Here is a 23518-nt window from a genome sequence, read left to right as displayed (position 1 = left end):
GAACCCTACAAATATATACCATCACCATATCTCTGTTTTTGCAACTAGACATCGATCAGCACTTAAACAGGCGCAACTGAATGAACTTAAGGATGTACCACCACAAATATAAAACATTTTTAAGTAATAGCTTTACTACAGATCATGATGTATAGTGAATTAAAAGTGCAATGAAATTATTTAGCAATGTATTTTCTTTCCATTTTCATGATTTATGAATTTTAGGAATACTCTTGGTTTTTGGCACTGACATCCACTTGATGGATTTTATTATCCGTGGGCAGCACGGTGGCACAGTGGTTAGCACTGCTGCCTCACAGCGCCAGAGACCCGGGTTCAATTTCCACCTCAGGTGACTCTCTGTGTGGAGTATGCACATTCTCCCCGTGTCTGCGGTTTCCCCACACAGTCCAAAATCCTGCAGGTTAGGTGAATTGGCCAAGTTAAATTGCGCATAGTGTTAGGTGACCCGGGTTCAATTCCCACCTCAGGTGACTCTCTGTGTGGAGTATGCACATTCTCCCCGTGTCTGCGTGGGTTTCCTCCAGGTGCTCCGGCTTCCTCCCACAGTCCAAAATCCTGCAGGTTAGGTGAATTGGCCAAGTTAAATTGCGCGTAGTGTTAGGTGAAGGGATAAATGTAAGGGAATGGGTCTGGGTGGGTTGCGCTTCAGCGGGTCAGTGTGGACTTGTTGGGCCGAAGGGCCTGTTTCCACACTGTAAGTAATCTAATCTAAAAAAAAATGAGGGCCATAAATGTCATATGAAGAGAACTGATTGAAATTCCAAAATCACAATTATTGTTCTTGCCTAGCTAATGATTCATCTGAAACAAAATATGAGGTCCCCCATTTATTGCCAAAGCACAACAACATTAATATACCCAAGGTGTTAAACATTTGTATACCAGTATACTTGTGTAGCATTAAATAATATTCCATTCAATATGTGTCCTTATTACAATATTCTTGTTTATGAGTCTGAACTTTCAGGTTAGGCAGAATTGATTCAATAAAAAGCAAATGATTAATAAGTTCTTAGAGAATTTGATCAGTGTTCAAGAATCCTGTGCTTCCTTAAGCATGTTGGAATGCAAAGAAATGCTGGATATTTGTCAGAGGAAACTAACTAACTACACCCTTTGTGCTCCCAATGAAATAAGCTTTACTTATGTACTATGTCAGGTGTGAGTTTGGGTCTTTCAAGTTTCACTTTTCCCAAATGACTAATTTAATTCACATTCTCGGCATTCTGATTTTATATTGTAATGTATATTCCTTACATTTGAAGTTTTTTTTAATCTCTCAAACTAATTACATACCAAGTGTTTGTGAAAGCTTAAAATGAATGAGGGTGCATACTTGTCAAAATGGCCAAACTGGGAGTTGGACGAGGGAAACTATCTGAAACTCTCTGTGCACACCTTTAATTTCTCACTCCAGTGTACAATTAGCTTTATCAATCTTAATTTTGCTAGATGATGTCTGTGCCAATAAAAGCATGTCTTATGACAGTTAAGACACATCAATAAAATCCACTCAGTTATGCCATAAAAGTAAGATGGCGCGCCAATTGCATTGAACATCTTAATCTACTGAATTAGAGAAGTCAGCTGAGAATGCTGTGTTGTTTTAAATGGATGAGAAATTGCTTAAACACGCTAGCAATATTAAAAACACAGTATGGAGCCAGCAAATATAACACTTAAGAATCAAATTCCAGTTCTTATTATCCTTTTATAGTGGAGCAGTTTCTGCTTATGAATGTTAGGATATTATACTCTAAAAGAAACAGAAAATGCAAATGAAACTGCCTTCACTGCTCTGAAATCTGCCCTTATTGGTCTTCCAGGACTTTAAATCTTGTGTAAGAACAATACAAGCTCTTTGCTTCTGCATTACGATCAGTAACAAAGTACTGTAGAATGCAATTATGCAAATCTGAGTGGCAAATTTATTTCCTAGCATTTTTGTTCAGCTTCTGCAGCTCACAGCCTTTCTTCAGCTAAGGGTAATTCTGAGTCTGACTGAGAATGGTTTCAGTGCAGAAAACGAGTAGCTTATTGCTAGCGTTGCTTCTCTTTCCCAAAGTAGCAAGTCCGAAGTGCTGAGGATACGGGAGGCTTTCCTTGTACAACAGGACATTAAGAACTATAGCTCAACAAACCCATCCAGATTTTGATAGGTTTTCTCAAAGTATCCTTAACTGCCATGCACTTCAGCATCTAATAGTCTCTCAGACATGATGGGATTGCTACATTCTAATTGTTTACAGGATGTGAACCATTGTGGCACGGCTGGCAGTTATTGCTCATCCCCAATTACCCTGGAATGTCTTGTAGTGCAGCAATAAAATCCTTGTCCCTGAACTTCATGCTCAATTCCCACTCTGGCACTTGGTGGCCATGGAAGGTATATTTATAATGTGTGTTTGCAAGGTTGAGTATCAAGTTATAAATCCTTTCAACACATGGTGGTGGCAGTTTGTAAGACGAGAACATGCATGTGAGAGTGAATGTTGCCACAGTAAAGCTGGTAGGAGAGGAAGCATGGAGCCCAGTCAGGACAGTTGACTGGATGGCCCATATGGGTCAGATTTATGCCATTATCACAGGATTCAATCTTTATTTAAGCTGGCTTGGATTTAGGTCTTGTCAGCATATTGAGCTTTTGGTGATAGTGATGTCCTCTTATATCTGTTACAGTTGTCTTTATAGATTGTTGTAGTTGTAGGTTTTGAAGGTGTTATCAAAGGAGCCTTGGTGATTTTCTGCAGTTTATCTTGTAGATGGTACACACTGCTGTTGCTACGCGTAGAACTGCATGTTTGTGGATAAGTAGTCAATCAAGCAGGTTGCTTTGTCCTACATGGTGTCAAGTTTCTTCAGTGCTGTTGGAGCTGTACTCATCCAAGCAAGTGATAAATACTCCATCACACCCCTGACTTGTAGATGGTGGACAAGCTTTAAGGAGTCAGGGGATAAGTTGCTTGCTGCAGGATTACTACCCTCTGATCTGTGTTGTATCCAGAGTTTTTATATGATTAGTTCTGTTCAGTTTCTGGTCATTGGTAGCTCCCAGAAGGTTGATGATGGGGGATTCAGTGATGTTAACACAATGGTTAGTTTCTCTCAGATGTAGTTGGCCATTGCCTGGCACTTCTGTGCTATAAATGTTACTTGCCATTTGTCAGCTCCAACCTGAATCTTGAGTTGCTGTATTTAAAAATGGACTAGGAGTTGCAAACAGTGCTGAACCTGTGCAATTAACAACAATCATGCCCACTTTTGGCCTTATAATGGGGTGAAGATCATTGCTGAAGCAGTTGAAAAAAGTTAGACTTACAACACTGCTCTGAGGAACACCTACAGAGACATTAGTATTGATAGATTAAATAAAAAGTAAGCAAAAAGTTTGCAAATGGAATATAAAGTGAGAAAATGCAATGCTGTTCTTTTTGAAAGGGAGAACAAAAAACAGTATTATTGAAATGGAGAATAACTGCAGAAATCTGCAACACAAAGGGACTTGCGGGGAATTTGTGCAAGGAATACAGAAAGCTAGCACATCGGCGCTCCAGTTAATCAAGAATGTGAATCAAATGTTGGCACATATTTCATGGGGGTTGGAGTATAAGAGCAAGGAAGTCTTACTGCAGCTGTACATGGTGCTGGTGAGACCACATCTGGAGTACGATGAGCAGTTTGGTCTCCTTATTTTCTTGGAGTCAGTTCAGAGAATGTTCACTTGAATGATCCCTGATATGGAGGGAGTGTCTTATGAGCAAATGCTAAACAAGTTGGGACTCTACACACTGGAGGTTTGAAGAATGAGAGGTGATCTCCTTGAAATATATAAGATTATTAAGGGGCTTCACAGAGTAAATGCTGAGAGAATGTTCACCTCCTGGGAGAGTCTCGGACCAAAGGGTGTAATGTCAGAATAAAGGAGCATCAATTTAAGACTGAAATGAGGAATCATTCTTTCTCAGAGAGGATTGAGAGATCTTGGAATTCTTTGTCACAGAGAGCTTTGGGGGCAGAGCCCTTAAATGAATTTAAAGCTGAGATAGATTCTTGATCAGTACAGAAATTAAGGGTTACAGGGACAGGACAGAATAGTAGGTCTGAAGAATGATGGATTAGCCATGCTCAGAAGGCTCAAGGGGCCGAATGGCCTACTCCTGTCCCAATTTCTGATAGTCTTATGTCCTGGAGATGAGATGGTGACCTTCACAATCACAACCACCCTGTGTCGTGCTATGTGTGTCTTCTTAATGCTACGGTCGGTCGAATGAAGTCTTGATGACAAGCGGAGTCACTCTCAACTCTCCTCTGGAATTTAGTTCTTCTGTCCATGTTTGGATCAAGGCTGTGTTGAGATCAGGACCAGAGTTACTTTGGCGGAATTCAAACTGAACGTCAAGGAACACGTTATTTCTAAGCAAGTGCTACTTGATATTACTGTTGATAATTTCTCCCATTACTTTACGAATGAACCGAGAATAGCCTAATTGACCAGGTTGTATGCCCTACCTTTTGTGTACAGAACATACTGGAGTAATTTTCCACATCTTCAAATAAATGCCATGTAGTTGTATTACTTCAGCTGATGGAGATTCCCAGTGACCTCATTTTGTCTAATGCTGGTTGATGTCAGAGACTGCCCTGTGTTGCCCTATGTCAAAGGCAGCCTCTTTATTTCAGATACAAAAACAGAAATTGCTAGAGAAATTCAGCAGATCTGGCAACATCTGTGGAGAGCAAGCTGAGTTAGCATTTCAGGTCGAGTGACCCTTCTTCAGAACTGATTTTAGCTCAGGTACATACGTTGAAGTTGGGGTGGAGGGAGGGGTGTAGAGTGAGTGATAGGTGGAGATGGAGCCCAGAGAGAGAGAGAGAGAGAAAAGCAATGGGGCAGGCGAAGGAATGGGTAAAGGTCAGCCAAGGAAAATCTCTAGCTGCAAACGAGGGCCACGAGTGGCTGGCAATGGGTTCTTTGTGATAGCAGCCCATTAGATGTCAAGGTCTGGTTTGTGGGATTTGGGGTAAAGACAGTGGGAGAAGGTGCTCAAACCCTGAAATTATTGAACTTGATATTGAGTCCAGAAGGTTGCAGCGTTCCCAAGTGGAAAATGAGGTGCTATTCTTCCAGCTTGTGCTGAGCTTCGCTGGAGCACAGTAGCAAAGCCTGAGACACAGTGGCATGTGGAAGTGGCAGACGACAGAAAGCTCAGGGTCATTTTTTTTCAAATCGAACTCAAGATGTTCTGCAAAGAAGTCGCCCTGTCTCTGTTTCATTTCCTACTGTTTATTCCTCCCTTCCCCAACCCCATCTTCAACATATACACCAACCTTTTCCTAGCTAACATTAGTTCTGAAGAAGTGTCACCGGACCCGAAATGTTGACTCTGCTTTCTAACCACAGATGCTGCCAGACCTGCTGGGTTTCTCCAACAATTTGAATTTTGTTTCTGATTTCCAGCATCCGCAGTTCTTTGTATTTTTTTTCCTTTATTTCAGGTCCATTGTCCATGTTTTGAAGCAGATGGGACTTGAATCCAACTTCCTGACCTAGATGTAGAGATACTACCATTGCGCCACAATGGCCCATCACAATGGCTGATTGCTGAGAGTAAGCCAGGTTGTATTTGCATCATTTTGGGATAAAACAGCTTGACTAGAGATATATGGCTAATTCAGGACATCCCTTCGTCGTATGGTTTAAGGTGAGAGGGGAAAGATTTAATACGGACCTAAGGGGCAACTTTTTCACGCAGAGGGTGGTGAGTGTATGAAATGAACTGCCAGAGGATGTAGTCGAGGCTAGTATAATTATAAAATTTAAAAGGCATCTGGATTGGTGCATGAATAGGAAAGGTTTAGAGGGATAAGGGACAAATTTTGGGTGAAGATTTGTAGCTTGGGTGCTCGTTGTTGTGGTTCTGTTCGCCGAGCTGGAAATTTTTGTTGCAAACGTTTCATCCCCTGTCTAGGTGACATCCTCATTGCTTGGGAGCCTCCTGTGAAGCGCTTCTGTGGTGTTTCCTCCGGCATTTATAGTGGCCTGTCCCTGCCGCTTCCGGTTGTCAGTTTCAGCTGTCCGCTGTAGTGGCCGGTATATTCGACTGGGACAACACTACCATTATAGGGCAAACCAAACAAAGAACAGCCAGGGAATTCCTAGAAACATGGCACTCATCCACAAACTCCATCAACAAACACATCAACCTGGACCCAATATACCGGCCACTACAGCAGCAGACGACAAGCAACATGAGTTTGACTGGGACAACACTACCATTATAGGGCTAGCGAAACAAAGAACAGCCAGGGAATTCTTAGAAGCATGGCACTCATCCACAAATTCCATCAACAAACACATCGACCTGGACCCAATATACCGGCCACTACAGCTGACAGCTGAAACTGACAACCAGAAGCGGCAGGGACAGGCCACTATAAATGCCGGAGGAAACACCACAGAAGCGCTTCACAGGAGGCTCCCAAGCACTGAGGATGTCACCTAGACAGGGGACGAAACGTTTGCAACAAAAACTTCCAGCTCAGCGAACAGAACCACAACAATAAAGGACAAATACTGGTAAATGGGACTAGATAAATTTAGGATATCTAGTTGACATGGACAAGTAGGATCAAAGTATCTCTGTGTCCAGTGTCAATATTACTGATTACAGTTTGATTTGTTCTTCAGTTTATTTTCTTGGTAGCGATTTGATTAGGCTAACCAGCTGGATTGCTGGCCATTTCATCACCACCAGGAATGAGATTTAGAATTAAGCATTCTACTTCCATGAAAAATGAGGGAAGTGATGGCCTAATGGTATCATTGTTGGACTATTAAGCCAGAGACCCAGATAATGTTCTGGGGACCTGGGTTTGAATCCCACCACAGCAGATGGTGGAATTTGAATTCAGTAAGTGTCTGGAATGAAGAGTCTAATAATAACCTTGAATCCATTTGTCAATTGTTGGAAAACCCCCATCTGGTTCACTAAAGTCCCTTAGGGAAGGAAACTGTCATCCTTACCCGGTCTGGCCTACATGTGACTCCAGGCTCACAGTAACGTGGTTGACTCTTAACTACCCTCTGAGCAATTAGGAGTGGGCAATGAATGCTGCCTGGTCAGCAATGCCCTCATCCCCTGAATGAATAAAAACCACAAAGGTCATGCTAATTTTATGAAACCATTACAATTCACCTTTGCCAAGTCTGATTCTTGTCAAAGTATGATCATAAGTGTAGGTGTAAAGGCCAACTGTTAACTAATGAGTTAACTAGTTGAAAGTTGACAGATGTATTGGTGTCCTTGTGACCAGGTAGGCAATATTGCTGCAGTCAGAAGTACCATTTAAAATCCAGAGCAAGGTGGTTCCATGCCAATCTCCATTGGAGCATGCCCACTCACTCTCTTTCCATCTTGTTCTTTCTCCTGTAGTCAGAAAACTCCATCATTACTCAGTGTTTAAATCTGTCCTTGTCACCTCTCTTGCGCAAATAATTTCATTCATGGTTCCCTTTCTGTTGCTCTAGGCCCGTTACAGATTCCTTTGCTTTTCTTTCAGGCAGTTCTTTTCCAACATTTTCTTCCATTAGTAGCTCTAAACCGCTGCCATTTTCTCCCATTCACATTTCACTGCAACCCATCCCATTTGGGACTGTCTTATTTCCCTTACTGGCTTTCTAAAGCTTATCAAAGCTTGAATGAAGGACCTGTACCTATTACCCATCATTTTCTATCTCTTCCTCATTTTTTAAGAGTTTACAGGCCTATAAATCATCAGCTCTTCCCTTACATTAGCAGTATCACTGTGCTTATGCCCTTCACTTGCCGTTTTCTGTGATTTCTTTGAAAAATTGTTGACTGTCTTCCCCATCTTTTATACTCAAGCACTGGTGTGTCGTCTCCCTTTGTTGCTCTTGTTGGACTTGCTGCCTGTTGCCTGCCATATTCTGCTTGTTTTGCAGTGTTCCATAATTCATGATTTTACATTATCTGTATAATCTCTGCTTATCAATTGACTTCATGGCAACAATCATAACTGGTTGGTTTGTACCTTGTAGCCCATCTGACACAAACAATAAATAGAAAAGTGACAGAAACACAACCCACCTCCATTTCTTTGTTACAAATATAATCTGAGATGATGGCAATCAATCTCTCAGAACTATTTTAAAGACATGCAGTAAAACTTTGTATAAACTTTTGGTTCATGCCTGAGGTACCTTAAAACATTCTGAACAGCCTACCTTGGCTGATACAGACTATAACTTGAGGCTAATAACAAAGAACAAAGAAAATTTACAGCCCAAGAACAGGCCCTTCGGCCCTCCAAGCCTGAGCCGATCCAAATGTACTGTCTAAACCTGTTGGTCAATTCCTAAGCATCTGTATCCCTCTACTCCCCATCTACTCATACATTTATCCAGACGCATCTTAAATGAATCTACTGTGCCTGCCTCTACCACCTTGCTGGCAACGCGTTCCAAACGCCCACCACCCTCTGTATGAAGTACTTGCCGCGTGTATCCCCCTTAAACTTTCCACCTCTCACCTTGAAATAAAATTGAGACAACTACTATATTCTATTCTAAAACAGGAAGTGCTGGAGAAATTCAGCAGGTCTGGCAGCATTTGTGGAGAGAAAAATAGAGTAAACGTTTCCAGTCCAATGACCTTTCATCAGAACTGAAAGCAGCTGGGAAACGGTGGTATTTATGCTGATGACATGCTCCAGCACTTTCTGCTTTTGTTTCCGATCTCCACCATCTGCAGTTCTTTGTTTTACTTTTCATTTTAGCAATTTTTTTCATGGAGCAGGGTAATCAGAATTGTCGAAATCTAAACGGGAAGAACTCAAAGTTTAGTGGAACAGCAATTAGATAACAAGCTCTACATCCATCATTCATCGATCGAGTTTGCCTGTGAAGATAAATGATTTCTGAACATTTTTTTAACATTTGATTTTGCAATTTCTGGTGCCTTTGTTAGCTGTTCTTCATATCCCTTTGTAAGTTTACGTAGCAATCCTTCCACAGGTTGGTTAGATTGAGATTGTTTTTAGTCTTTCAGACGGTCATACGTTTAATTTTGTGTTGCATTCTATAAATCCGAATTAAGCAGTTTAAGCGCTCTATACAATGTTTATGATGGGTGCCGATTAAACAAGTCAGGCTGTTTGGTTGCTGCTGTACTAGAACTTTTCTTGCAGTTTTGCAAATCCAGTGTGACTTTGTTTTCAGTGCATTTTTCGTTAGCACTGCACCACTGAGTTTGAAAATGCCATGAGCCTTTTGTTTCTCCGCTCTGTTCCTTATATGCTTTGCTTTCCATTTTACCTGTCTGTCACCGTCCCTAACTGTCTTCTCTTCCTAGAGTATTTTCTTTGCATTCATTGTGTCCTCCTTGGTACTGTTGTATAAAGCTGTCCTGTGTTACTTAGATTAGATTAGATGCTCTACAGTGTGGAAACAGGCCCTCCGGTCCAACAAGTCCACACCAACCTCCTTATATGCTTTGCTTTCCATTTTACCTGTCTGTCACCGTCCCTAACTGTCTTCTCTTCCTAGAGTATTTTCTTTGCATTCATTGTGTCCTCCTTGGTACTGTTGTATACTGTTGTGTTACTTAGATTAGATTAGGTGCTCTACAGTGTGGAAACAGGCCCTCCGGTCCAACAAGTCCACACCGACCCTCCGAAGAGTAACCCACCCAGACCCATTTCGCTCTGACTAATGCACCTAACACTATGGGCAATTTAGCATGGCCAATTCACCTGGTCTGCACATCTTTGGGTTATGGGAGGAATCTGGAGCACCCAGAGGAAACCCACGCAGCCGTGGGGAGAATGTGCAGACTCCACACAAACAGTTGCCTGAGGTGGGGCTCTAACCCGGGTCGCTGATGCTGCGAGGCAGCAGTGCTAACCACTGAGCCACCATGCCGTCCCTTAAACAAAGGAGGGAGCACTCAAGCAATGCTGCTTTTGCCAAAACCCGGGATTGAATCAGGAACCTTTAGGATTTCTTATCCATCATAATTAATTTCTGGTCAGTTGAATTTTCCTCCATTTTCATTGTGTATTACTGTGTAAAACAGTTGAAAATTGCATAATTTATGATCATTGTCCAATGTAAATCAGATTATGGACTTCTCCCAAAATCCTACAGTGTCACGCACAGTAATCTTTAATGAAAAGGAGAAAGTAAGAGGGTGGAGTGTTGTTTCATCCCAATCATGCTAATCACCTTCCATCATATCCATTATTGCACATGTTAGCTGAATTTAAATTAAGTATGCTTTTGTTAGGAGTGCATCTTCCAGCAATGTATTGGGTCGACATCTCAACGGCCTGGGAAAGTCGTATTGATTTTTGGGTAAACAACACAGCACAATGGTTTGTTCAAAGCTGATCGTAAATTGTTTTAGAGCCTTTGCAAAGTTACAGAGTCAAACTTGTTGATACACTGAGTATTTTAGATACGGTGTGTATGGTGTATTGTCTTTCTTAATATCCTGTTTGAAGTTATTTAGAACTTATACAATACTCTGGAATCAACCCTAAGCATTAGTGTGTATTGCTGTCTGATAATGGCCAAATAATTTGTTTACGATGTTGGTTCAGTCTTGGTCAGTAAAGCAAAACTGCCATGAAGCTGTGAAGGAGCTATGGCTGTTTGGTTCCTCCCCATCTAATGAGAATGAAGAATGGCATTGTTCATTTTTAGTTGACTGTTGGTTAGCATGCATGGCATGCTATACATTAAAAGCAATGTTGCTATACTAGTAGATTCCACATTATTTCTGTGCTAACGGTAACCTAATTGATCGCCATACAGGAAGTGGAAAAGGAAGAGGCTGATGGAAAAGGCAGAGCAGCAAGCTAATGGCGAAGGTGCAGAGTCTGACGAAAGCGATGCCGAATTTGATGAGGGGTTCAAGGTGCCTGGCTTCTTTTGGAGAAAGCTATACAAGTACGTAAAGTCATAATGACTCTTCCGGGATATAGATAGTGTTGCAGGGAGTGTGGTAGTGGCAATGGCAGTGAATTTTTCCAGAAAGGGACATGCCTTTTTATAATGGTGGGCTCTTTGTCTGCCTCTGACTAAGAAGCAAAAGTCAGTTTAGAAGTAACCAGGCTGTACTGCAGCTAACATGGGAACAACATTAGGTGCTGTAGAACAAACAAATTGGGAGAATATGAGGACAACATGTTTGACTACTGAGAGTGATAGAGCCAGTGACTTTGAATTTTATTTAAGTTAATTGATTTGAATATACTAACTGGCTCTCGTCAAATGCAGAGACAAAGTGATGTGTAATTTCAGTCTTGGGCTGGACACTTTTCAATACCATCACTTAATGTCACTGTGGGAAAGGGTGCTACGCACTTCTATATTTACCTTTATTGACCATTAAAACAATTAATAACCATTTCTAAATGGAATAGACATGGATCATGAAGCATTTAGCAAATTAGTTGAAAAGTTCAGTACCCACTTTTAAAATCTATTAAGCCATGTATTGTTAGGAGAAATATATATTCATAAACATGGGATTTATTGCTTGTGAGATATTGACAAAGACTTAAATCGAAACTATACATAACAAAGAGTGCTCTGTAATGCGTTCTGTCAAATTAATTGCACTTTCAAGCATTTTTTTTATCTGAAGAAACATTTTGCTTTGTGTCCTTGCACCAAAATTGCAGTGTGATTCAAATATTGTCACAGTGGGCTGGCATGGAGCATCTTTATTGTTTCTGGTTTTGAATTGAATTAGTAATCGTAGAATAGTAGATGATTCATTTATGAATGTATTTCATTATATTTTACTTTTTTAAAAGAAATCATTTTGCTGCACCCAGGTATCAGCAGACAGGTGTTCGTTGGCTTTGGGAATTACACTGCCAACAGGCAGGAGGAATTTTGGGGGATGAAATGGGACTGGGCAAGACCATCCAGATAATTGCCTTCTTGGCAGGCCTGAGCTACAGCAAGATAAGGACACGAGGCTCAAATTACAGGCAAGTACCCCACTGCAGACTGTCAGTCTGTGCAGCTCAATTAATATTTCATCAGTTGCATTGCTGTTGTAGGAGGGACTCGTGAATTTTTAATGACATTTCAATTACAATATTCCTTTAATTCTTTTAGTACAACCATCAAAGGGAATTTTTACGAGATGCAGAAGCTGAAGGGCAAGAGAAATTAAACATGTAACACATTTTATGAAAGGCAAAACATTTATACTTCACTTTACAGATGAGAAACATGTGATGTCATGAGTCGATAAGTTGCGTAAGGTTACCCTTCACAGTAGGGTTTGTTTGCAAACTCACTTATGCTTCAATATCAATAGTTTGTATAAACAGAATTTTAAATTGCCTGTGTAAATAGTAGCTTAGTTTATTAAATATTGCATAAAATCACTTTTGGCAGCATGCAGTGTCCACAGCTTTTACACAGTAATGAATATCTTTGAATACTGTCAGTCTGTGTTTAAAAAGACAGCATAATGCAGATGTACTTTATTGCCCTGTAGAATTATACCTTTTTTTTTGCGAGCTGTTGCCTTTGCGTAGCTGTGCCCTGGAGAACCACCAGCTGTTTTGTACAGCAGCAACCTTTGTCTGCATCAGAACTTAGTGATGTGTACATTGCATCTGACCATTGAAACAAAAAGTCTGTGTTAATGGATTTTTGAAAAGTTAGCATGTTGGATTTATGAACAGTGAGCTTATTAAAGTTGGTGACTCGTTATTTCTTTTAATTTAAGATATGAGGGCTTGGGTCCTGTGGTCATTGTTTGCCCAGCAACAGTGATGCACCAGTGGGTGAAAGAATTCCACACATGGTGGCCACCATTCAGAGTAGCAGTCCTGCATGAGACGGGTTCCTTCACCAGCAGGAAGGTGGGTACCTTGAACGGCTGAGATCATGATAATGTTTAATGCCATACTGCAGACACTTTGAGATGTTCGTGAATATAGAAAAATCATTGTCCAGTTTTGATCAAAATGTGAACAGTCAGTGCTTTAAACGAAATGAAAGTCATTGATTAATATTGATGCATTGCGTAAACTTATTCTGGCCTCAGTCACACTGATGCTAGCAAATGAATTTGCAGAAATAAAATGCTGCAACTGCCAAAAGTCTTATAATTAAACAAAAAAATGTTGAAATATTCAGCAGGTCAGGCTGCACTTGTAAAAACTAAGATTTAAGACTGACAATCCTTTGTCAAAGACCTACAAATATTTTTACTTCTGAAATAATGCTCATTGCTGAAGATAAGTCGTTTCCACACCATTTAAATATTGAGTTCTTTCGAAAACCTACAACTAATATTCCTTGCTTTTAATTTTTTTCAGAGCAAATTGTTTATTCACTTGAACAATTCTGCATACCTTTGTTCCCTGAGATTTGAAATTGGCCTTTATACTATTTTCCTTTATAATGTTTCTGTATTCAGACAACATAGTGATCAGTTCTTTGTTTGCAGCTCTACATTATTTTATATTTAAGTAGTATTTGACCAGGCAGTAAAATCGACAAAACCTGTGCTGCCAAAAGACAGGTTGAACATATAATTTCTTTGGAATTATTTCCATTTTGGTCTTAGTGTTAATAATGGCTTAAATATAGAAACCAGCTAGATTTCCGTGCACAGGTACAATTCAACCTGATCATAATCACATGAACTCAGCTGAAGAAATCTTTAATAATTCTTGGAGTACAGTTGATTCTGCCTGTAAAGGTTCCCTAGTTTTCTGATTTAACTATATCTGTGTTTATTTATGGATCATCTCCCATCATCTGCCAATGCCATTGATTTTAATGATAAATAACTAGAAGGAGCTACTGTGCTGAGAGCTGTGGGCAAATCATAAATTTTGAACCCATTTTGCATTGTCCATTACGATGTGAAACACTTTCTCCAGGTTTAGGAGGTTTAGTAGCGCAAAAAAAAATACAAAGGGATGTTTTTATTTTTTGTGTACATTATTAAGAGGTTTGACAAAGACTACTTTCCTTTTTTAACTTCAACACGGAGCTTCCTCCTTCTTGCTTTTTCCCCTTGTCAGCACAAGACATTGTTTATTTAAAATTTTGCTTGAAGGAAGTTTAAATTAATTATAGGTTCAGCAATTCATGACTGTGAGCCTCCTATGTTCTGTTTGCTGTGAATGGCCTTCATATGCCTGCATTTAAGTCCTGTTTTGTTGGTACCTGACAGTGTGATTTATGACTGTTGTTTTCTAACAGTCCACTATTTGCCCTCTAGGAGAGATTGGTCTCCAGAGCATCAATAACAACAGCAGCACTTTCACAAAATGTCTTTTAATGATAGCAGAACTGTGTTCATCGAGTTAGGCTAATTGCAGACGTCCCTTATTAATTGCAAAAACTGGGAGAGGTTACATATTTTACAAGCACTTAATTTGGAATCACGAGAGATGATTTGAGTATTACATCAGTAGATGGAAGACTCGGTACACTTTATAATGATTTTTGTGATCATTCTGTATGTGAGAGTTCCATGTTTGTACTTTTCATTGCAATTACAACACAATTTATTGTGATATTGCAGGAGAGGCTCATTCGAGAAATTGCGGCATGTAATGGTATTCTGATCACCTCGTATTCCTACGTCCGAATTATGCAGGAGTCCATTGCGCACTATAACTGGCATTATGTAATTTTAGATGAAGGGCACAAGATACGAAATCCAAACGCTGCAATTACTGTTGCGTGTAAACAGGTACCTGGTAGTATTTTTCTTAATCTTTTATATTTTCTTCTGGAATGTGGGCATCCCAGCTGAGGCCAGATTTGCTACTCTTTCCCAAGTGATTGTTGATCCTGTCATGTTGATTGGCTAAAGTTTGGCTGCTTCTTTAACAGAGATGTCACAACAACTCCCAAATGTTATTCCACAGGGAGGCAAAATTGTGTATGCTGTCATAAATGTGTCTGCCTCACCTTGGCCAGCTGCCAAATAGTTCTTAAGTAAACGTGGGGCTAGATTGGTTGATTGTATGAAGAGGAAGAAGCCCTCAGTTGATATGAAGCTGATAACAGACTAGGTTCTTATCACATTTTCAAGCAAAATCATCTTAAAAAGCTTTGCAAGGCAGGGAAAACACAAAATAAACATATAACTAATTATGGATGGGATAGTGATCAGTGGTAAGAGTTTTAGATAGGCATGACTGAAAGTTTGGTCAAAAAGATGGTGTTAAGAAAGGTTTTAAATGTGGAGTTAGAGTAGAATTAGAATTTCTGGTTACTGTTTATTTAGAGAGGGCATTCCAAACAGAACAGCTGAGCTCAAGATGTTTACGAGCAGATCTAATCCTTTTACCCCACTCCAAGCCTGTTTCACTGTTGAATATGATCATGGCTTTTCTGTCCATTCCCCTAAAGCCCTTGACTCCCTTGTTGATCAAAAATTACCTAACTCTGCCTTGAGTATATTCAATCAACCAGCCTCCACTGATGTTTGGGGAAGATAATTCTATCGGCTGAGAGAGAAAGAGCATTATTTAAGTTTAAAATGTCAAATCCCGAAATCGCAAACAAAAACAGAAATTGCTGGAAACATTCAGGTGTGGCAGCACCTGTGGAGAGAAATAAGAGTTGATGTTTCAGGTCCAGCAACCTTCAGAACTCAGAGGTATGACCTTCTTTCTGGAAACCATGACATTGGAGCAGTTTGTGTAGAAGACAAGAAATGGTACAGGCAAGAGCTTACTTGTCAGAGTGGAATACAGGGCCCTAATAGTAATCCATATGGTTGTATGGAAAATAAAGGAACAAATATGGTAGGTGTCCGGAAGGTATGGTTGTAATCATGGGGAATTCTGCATGTCGTCTGGAAAAATACAATGAACATAGACAGTCTAGCTGAAGAGTTCATAGAAAAGTTTTGGGATCTTCTCTTAGAATGGCAAGTTCTGGAGCCATCCAGAAAGCAAGCTGTACTGTGGGATTGTGCATTGAGATATGATTAACCTCATAGTGAAGGCACCCCTAGGTCACAGCGATCATACCATGATTGAATTTCACATTCAGTTGGATGAAGGGAAAGGTAGATGCAAGACTGGCAGTTGAAACCTAAAATTACAGGTAATTGTGAGGGAATAAAAGCTTAACTATCTCATATGAACTGGTAAACTAGGTTAAGGAACAGACCGGTAGAGGTGCAGTGACAAACATTCAAGGGGATATTTCAGAATACATAGAAGGGGTACAATCCAACAAGAAAGAAAAATTCCAAAGACAGGACTCACCATCTGTAGTTGACTTAAAGATAGCATTAAACTTAAAGAAATAAGATACAATTAAGTAAAAAAAAGATCAGACAGAATATGTTAAAAAGACCAAAATAGTAAAACTTAATAATTAAAAGATTAATAAGGAGGGAACAATTTAGAGTTCAAGAGAAAGCTAGCTAAAAATATGAAAGCAATTGTAGATATCTAAAAGGGAGGAATTAACAAAGTTTGCATTGATAGCGTAGAAAATGAGTTTGTGGAATTAACAATAGAAAATAAGAAGACAGCAGATGAATTCAAAAGGTATCTTGAATGATCCTACCTGTATGGGACACGAGTAACATCCCAGAGATAGCTGAACCTCAGGAGATAGAAGGGAGGGTGAAACTCAAGAAAATTAGGATCCCCAGGGAAGATGTACAGAAAAAAAATCAGTGGAGCTGCAGAACAGCAAAATCCTGGTTCCTGATGGACTTGTCCTAGGGTCTTAAAAGAAGAGGCAAATAAGACAGTTGATGCTCCATTACATGGAAAAATAACTAATAACGTGAGTTTGTTCACAAAGGGAAAGAGACAGAAAGCAAGAAACTACAAGCCAGTTAGCTTAACATTTATCATAAAGAAGCTGTCACTAAAGATGCAAAAGATATGCGTGGGAGTCGAGCAGAGTTAACATTCTTTTGTGAAAGAGAAGTCATGTTTACCCAGTTTATTTGAGTTCTTTTGAGGAAGTAGCATGCCCTATATTTAGATTTCCTGGAGGCATTTATAAGATAGCAGATCAAAAGTCGTTGCAAAAAATAAAACATCATGATGTAGGGAATGACATATTAGCTTGGTTAGAAGATTGGCTACTGAACAGTAAACAGATTAGGTAAAAAAATGAGTCGTTTTTGTTGGCAAAATATATCGAGTAGTGTGTCACAAGGATCAGGGCTGGGGTCTCAACAGTTTGCAGTTTGCTTGAATGATTTGGATGAAAGGATCAAAGGGATGATTGCTAAATTTGCTGTCACAAAAATTTGTAATAAGTTATGAAGAGGGCATAAGGACCCCACAAACGGATAACAGAGAGACCTAAGGGTGTAGGTATATAGTTTGTTGAATGTGGCATCGCAGGTAGACAGGGATGATGAAGAAGGCGTTCGGCATGCTGACCTTCATCAGTCAGAGCATTGAGTACAGGAGTTGCGACTGCAGAAGAAATTGGTAAGGCCACATTTGGTGTACAATTTTAGTCACCCCTGCTATAGAAAGTATGTTATCAAACTGGAAAGGGTGCAAAATGGATTTGCAAAGATGCTACCAAAGACCGGAGGGTTTGAATTATAAGGAGAGACTGGATAGGGTGGGACTTGTTTCCCTGTGGTATAGAAGGCTGAGGGGTGACCTGGTAGAGATTTATAAAATCATAAGATGCATAGATGAGGTGAATAGCCATGGTCTTTACCCCAGGGTAGGGAACTCCAAAAATAGAGGGCATAGGTTTAAGGTGAGAGGAGAAAGATTTAAAAGAGATCTGAGGGGCAATTTTTTTCACACAGAGGATGGTGCATTTATGGAATGGGTTTCCAGAGAAAGTGGTCGAGGTGAGTACAATTACAAAAATATTTGGACAGGTACTTGGAGAGGAAAGGTTTAGATGGAGATGGGCCAAATTACAGGCAAATGGAACTACTTCAGTTTATAAAACCTCAAGGTATGGACGAGTTGGACCAAAAGGTCTATTTCCATGCTTGATGACTTTATAAGAGACTGCAAAGAACCAGCAAAAGGGATATGATGTGGGAATATGTAAAATTGTCCATTTTCGTAGCAAGAATAAAAAAGAAGCTTATTATCTAAATGATTAGGAATTTCAGAACTCTGAGATGGAGAAGGATCCAGTGGTTCCAGTACATGAATCGCAAAAGGTTAGTATGCCAGTACAACAAGTAATTAATGTGGTGCTGGAAAAGCACAGCAAGCCAGGCAGCATCCAAGGAGCAGGCGAATCGATGTTTCAGGCATAAGCCCTGCATCAGAGATGTCCTTCATCACCTCTCAGTCCTGATAAAGGGCTTATGCCTGAAACGTTGATTCTCCTGCTCCTCGGATGCTGCCTGACCTGCTGTGCTTTTCCAGCACCACACTCTCAACTCTGATCTCCACCATCTGCAGACTTCACTTTCTCCCACCAAGTAATTGGGGACGCTAATAAAATGTTATTGTTGATTGCAAGGGTAATCAAATACAAACAAAGGGAGGTTATTCTTCAGATGAGACCAATCTGGAGTACCATATACAGTTTTGACACTTTATTTAAGGGAGGATATGAAAACAATGGAAGTAGTTTGGAGTAGGTTTACTAGGCTAATATGTAAAATGGGTTGGTTGCTTTCTGAGAGAAAAAAAATGGTTATACCTGTAATCCACTAGGAGTTTAGAACAGTAAGACATGACCCGATTAAGCATATAAGATCCTGAGGGATGTGGAAGGGGTACTCACTCTGGTGGGAGAATGCAGAGTCTTAGGTGCCTGTAACTTGCTTTCCTATCTATCTTTCTGTCACCAGTAAATTTAACAATCATACCTTTGGTGGTGCGATTCATTTAATTTATTATTTGACCTGTTTTTCTGATCAATCTATTCAGAATGATATTACACACCTCTGGAATAAATGGGACTTGAGCCCAGGCCTACAGTCCAGAGGTAGGGACAGTACCACCACATCACATTTAAGTCATTGATTGCAAGTGGACAAATCTTATTGCTTACCATTATTTGAACTATCTCTCCTGATGTATCTCATTCTTAAAAGTATCTTTGTGAACTTAATTTTAGCACTGCTTTATTGAATCATAAGAGCTTTTAATGTGGATAAATATTTAAAGAGATTTATTTAATGTGGGTTTTACTGTGATCTTGCACTTAAGCAAGTAGTATGCATTAACAGCACTAAGAGAACCAAAAATTAAAACATTATAGTCATGGTATTTTTGTACTGCGGTGTTTTACATTTTATTATTTGATTGAGTGCTTTAAGCAAACCAACAACGAGAAGTTCCTTTTGAAAAGAAAAACATCAACTCTGTTGGGTTGACATACCTCTTTAGGAACTAGCTTTGAGAATTCAATTAAGATCACGCAAAGATTCGGACCAGGAGCAAACCAAACCACCTCTGTCTTTAAATGAGATCATGACCGAACACCAACATTGACAACACTTGTTCACATATCCTTTAATTCTCATGGGCTAAGCTGAAGCAAAAGCGTGTATATATTTTTCTTTTGTTCACTTTTTTTTGTGTGCATTACTATGGGGTTGTGTGCCAATCTGTGTTGCAAAACTGAAGTTTTAAAATGCTGTGAACTGAAGAAACTTTGAATGTTTTTTGAAAAACGAGGTATGTTTTGGTTGGGATTAGTTAACAATTGTTCTTATACTTCCAAAAATGACAACTTGCATTTTCATTGTGCATATATCATAAAAAGATACCTAAAAAGCTTACTGAAGGCAGTGCAAGACAAAAATGAATGCTCAACTGAAGAAATAGAAATTAAAAATAATTATTGAATGGTTAAGAAATAGGAGCAAAAATCGTCCACATAGCCCCTTGCAGCAGCTCTGCCAGTCAATAAGATGACAACTGATCTGATCTGATCTTGATCCCACTGCAGTTTCCTGTCTGTTCCCCTAAAGTAGATTTAAAAAAGCATTGAAGAAGGTAGTGGGAAGTGTAGAAGCAGAGGGTTTTAGAGTGAGCATTCCTGAGTGTGAAGGCACACATTCCTGAGTGTGAATGAGGTAAAGGATGTGCAAAGCAAATGTTTAACGTGCAGACCGTTTAAGCAGCCGTTCTAGTCTTGAAGACATTTTAGAGAAGTGTTGCAATTTCATAAATGAGTTTTAAAATTCTCTTTGCAGTTTCGCACTCCACATCGCATTATCCTGTCTGGTTCGCCGATGCAGAATAACTTGAAGGAGCTCTGGTCTTTATTTGACTTCATTTTTCCAGGAAAGCTAGGAACATTGCAAGTCTTCATGGAACAATTTTCTGTCCCTATCACAATGGGAGGCTATCAAAATGCCTCACCTGTTCAGGTACGTGGTGCTTTCTCGACAATATAATGAATAAAAAGAGTAGAACGAGTTCATGGTTTGTGGATTTGAAATGCTGACATTCTTGCCATGTTGTAACATGTTCTGCTTTAGATTTCCAACATTCACACTTTGTTTTGTGACATTATTAATGGAATGAAGAGGGTGGAAAACTAGAAAAGTACACATAAAGTTGAGGTTTGGAAAAAGTAAGGATAGAAAATACAAGGGGAGAGATAGTAAGAATGTTAGATGGATTACTTTTATTGTCTCGCAACAGTTTCATGCCTGCTAAAGTGTCTCCATTCTGAAATGCTGAGTGTGCATATTTTCTTTCCATTACAGTTGGTAATTAAATAATATTGTTCAGTATGTGGAACTTCTTTTAACTTCACCAGTTTTTTCATTATTTTACCTCAGTTGATGTCTTTTATTTTGATATACTAATACTCTTAAGTTAATTTATTAGGCTTTTCAATTCAATCATGTATTTTAACACTTGCCCATTTTGTACAACTGATCTGTACAGTGCCATATGTTCTTTAAACCAAAAACACCCTTCTATTTGTGTGATACCCTTTACTATTCCTTAAGCCTACTTACACAGTGGCAAGTGGGCATTTATCATTTGGTATTGTGTAGCATCTTTCAGGCTTCCTGCAGGTTTCCTTTTGATCCTTAAACCACTCAGATTAGTGATAAATGGGATTTTGGCTAATATAGGATTAGACACAAAGATAACGTACCATGATGAAAGGGCCATTTCCCTGAGGGTAAGGCTTGCACAGCTAATAAAACTTCCATTTTGTGTCCTCCTGAGAGCTTTGAACTATATTGTTGAGTCTAAGCCATTATACATAGAGCCAAACGTTAGTATAACGGAGCACTGGTATCATTAAGAATTAAACATTAAAGCCAAATTTGCCACTAGAAGTATCAGAATTGCTTGAAGACAATTGTAGTTAATAGTAATATTGCAATATTAATTACCAGGCTTACATTTTTACTCAATTTAGTTTTACGAAATTAACATACAGGAGACCAGATTGACACTATATTTGTTATGGTGCCCAATGAAATGTCTTCTTAATTTGTTTTTTAAAATGAATTTACCAATGTATTACTTCTCAGGACTCTGTTAAGTGGTGAGTTAGCTTTTATCAAAGCACGTTTTTCTATAACTGCTGTGTAAATGTATCCCTGCTGGTTTATTATGATTGCAACCTGCACATGTATCCTTCTCAAAGTTATTTTAAAATGTTCTCAGGTGCAAACTGCCTATAAGTGTGCTTGTGTTTTACGGGACACCATAAATCCATACTTGTTGCGACGAATTAAAGCCGATGTAAAAATGAATCTGGCATTGCCAGACAAGAATGAACAGGTGAGTAAAACTCAGGGGTTTTTTTTTTGAAGGTTTAAAGTAAATTTTTTGCCAAGCCATTCCAAGTATTATAGTTATTGTAGCATAATGAGAGCATTCTACATTCCTATCCCATTGTATGGAGACAGAAATATCCTGCTCTTAGTGGGGGGTTCTGGCCAATTATTGTGCCAGTTATTGCATTGGTTTGGATTATTTGATAGCACAGTACATGGAATGCACATGGGATCTAGCTGATTTGTTAAGACTCACTGCTACAATTTATGAATGCAATTACCCACTGAGTTATTGATATTTCAGAATTAATAAGTTGATTATTTTTGCATCACTTTTGGGGTAGAGTATTAATTGCAGCACCATCTCAATTTTAAAGTTAGCTACTAATCCAATTTGAAAAAGCTGTTGTTCACAGTGTAACAAGAGTCCCCGATGATAGCTGGTTTGCTGAAAAAACAGATGAACAAAATATTTAGGAGGAATGACCTCCAGAACTTCATTCGGTCGTTCTCTCCCTTGGCTTGGTGTGACAGTAGTTACATTAAATATTTAAATGCCATCATGATGCACAGCAGGGGAAATGAATGCAAAATAACAAAAGATTTCAGTCCTACTACAAAAATAGGAGCACTTCACATCTGTGAACACAGATGCTGATTGTGTTTTTAAAATTGTGCCCTGTGAATTTTTAATTGCCTGAATAAGTTATAGCTGAATTGAAGAGGCAGTGCGTTGTTTTAATCTTATCCCAATAACTGTAATGGCCTTTTTTTTTTGTAATTGTGAATTTCTCTTTAATTAGCAGCCCTCTTGTAGTATCGAATCAAAAATTCCACACGCACCAACAATAAACAGTAAAACTAGTCTAGTTTTTGTTTTAATGTGTTTCTTTAAGAACTGGTGGTAATGTATTCCAGCAAAGTTGTTGCAAAGAGCAACTAGTGATTAGTATAAAAGCAGAAGCTAAAGACCAAACTAATCACAAAGTGGAATATTCATAAATAATGCACAACACTTCATTCAGTAATGTTGTTGCATTATACTGTAGATATAACATTCATCATCACTTCATGAAAGGATATAAATATTTCCTGAATATCGTTGTGTATTCCTGTTCAGTTAGTAATCCGAAGAACGTGAGTACAAATCCCACCATGAAAGTAATAAAATAATTTAAATGAGCTGCTTCCAGTAAAATTGCACATCATTGTCAAAGAAATATAACTGGGTCATTAATGTCCTCTGGGCAAGAATCTGCCAACTTGATTGACTCTTAACTTGCATCTGAAGTGGCCGAGCAAGTCACTCAGTCCTATTAGCACCTTCTCTGGGCACCTGGAGAATGGCAATAATGTTGACCCAGTCAGTGATGTTGACATCACAAAAATAAATAACAAAGTGATGGGGCCAGAGTCCAAGTATAATACCAGCAACAGTGAGAATTTTATCTTGCAGTTGACAATGTTCTATGAAACCCCTACGGAGGAATGCATTGTTTTAAAAAATCATCAAAATTCAATGCAAAAAAGCTCTTCATTTGATGGCAGTGCAACACTTTCTCTACTTTTACACTCTTCTGTATAGACAAACAAAGGTTGCGTCTTTTTGTCAGTTTTGTGATCAAGTAAGTCTAGCCCTGAAAAGGGCTTGGGGCAGAACTTAAACATTAATATTTTAAAGAATGAATGGGGGGACATCTGTCACACTTCATATTGCAGGCAATACCCTGTGATCCCACAAGACTATTGGCAGGTGC

The 23518-nt window shown here is 39.2% G+C and overlaps 1 protein-coding gene across 4 annotated transcripts in view; it reads left to right on the top strand.

The window, feature by feature from the left end:
* ercc6 (excision repair cross-complementation group 6) overlaps window positions 1-23518 on the top strand; it is a 55415-nt gene that overhangs the window by 13884 nt on the left and 18013 nt on the right. For all 4 annotated transcript variants that reach the window (XM_043678841.1, XM_043678842.1, XM_043678840.1 and 1 more), the window contains 6 exons: window positions 10859-10993; window positions 11887-12045; window positions 12798-12933; window positions 14613-14783; window positions 20208-20384; window positions 21649-21765. In XM_043678841.1, the coding sequence (XP_043534776.1) occupies window positions 10859-10993; window positions 11887-12045; window positions 12798-12933; window positions 14613-14783; window positions 20208-20384; window positions 21649-21765 (895 nt within the window). The remainder of the gene's footprint in view (window positions 1-10858; window positions 10994-11886; window positions 12046-12797; window positions 12934-14612; window positions 14784-20207; window positions 20385-21648; window positions 21766-23518) is intronic.

The sequence above is a fragment of the Chiloscyllium plagiosum genome, chromosome 38 (assembly GCF_004010195.1).
Source record: "Chiloscyllium plagiosum isolate BGI_BamShark_2017 chromosome 38, ASM401019v2, whole genome shotgun sequence".
NCBI classification, from domain to species: Eukaryota; Metazoa; Chordata; class Chondrichthyes; order Orectolobiformes; family Hemiscylliidae; genus Chiloscyllium; species Chiloscyllium plagiosum.
This window is presented reverse-complemented; position numbering and strand designations above follow the sequence as displayed.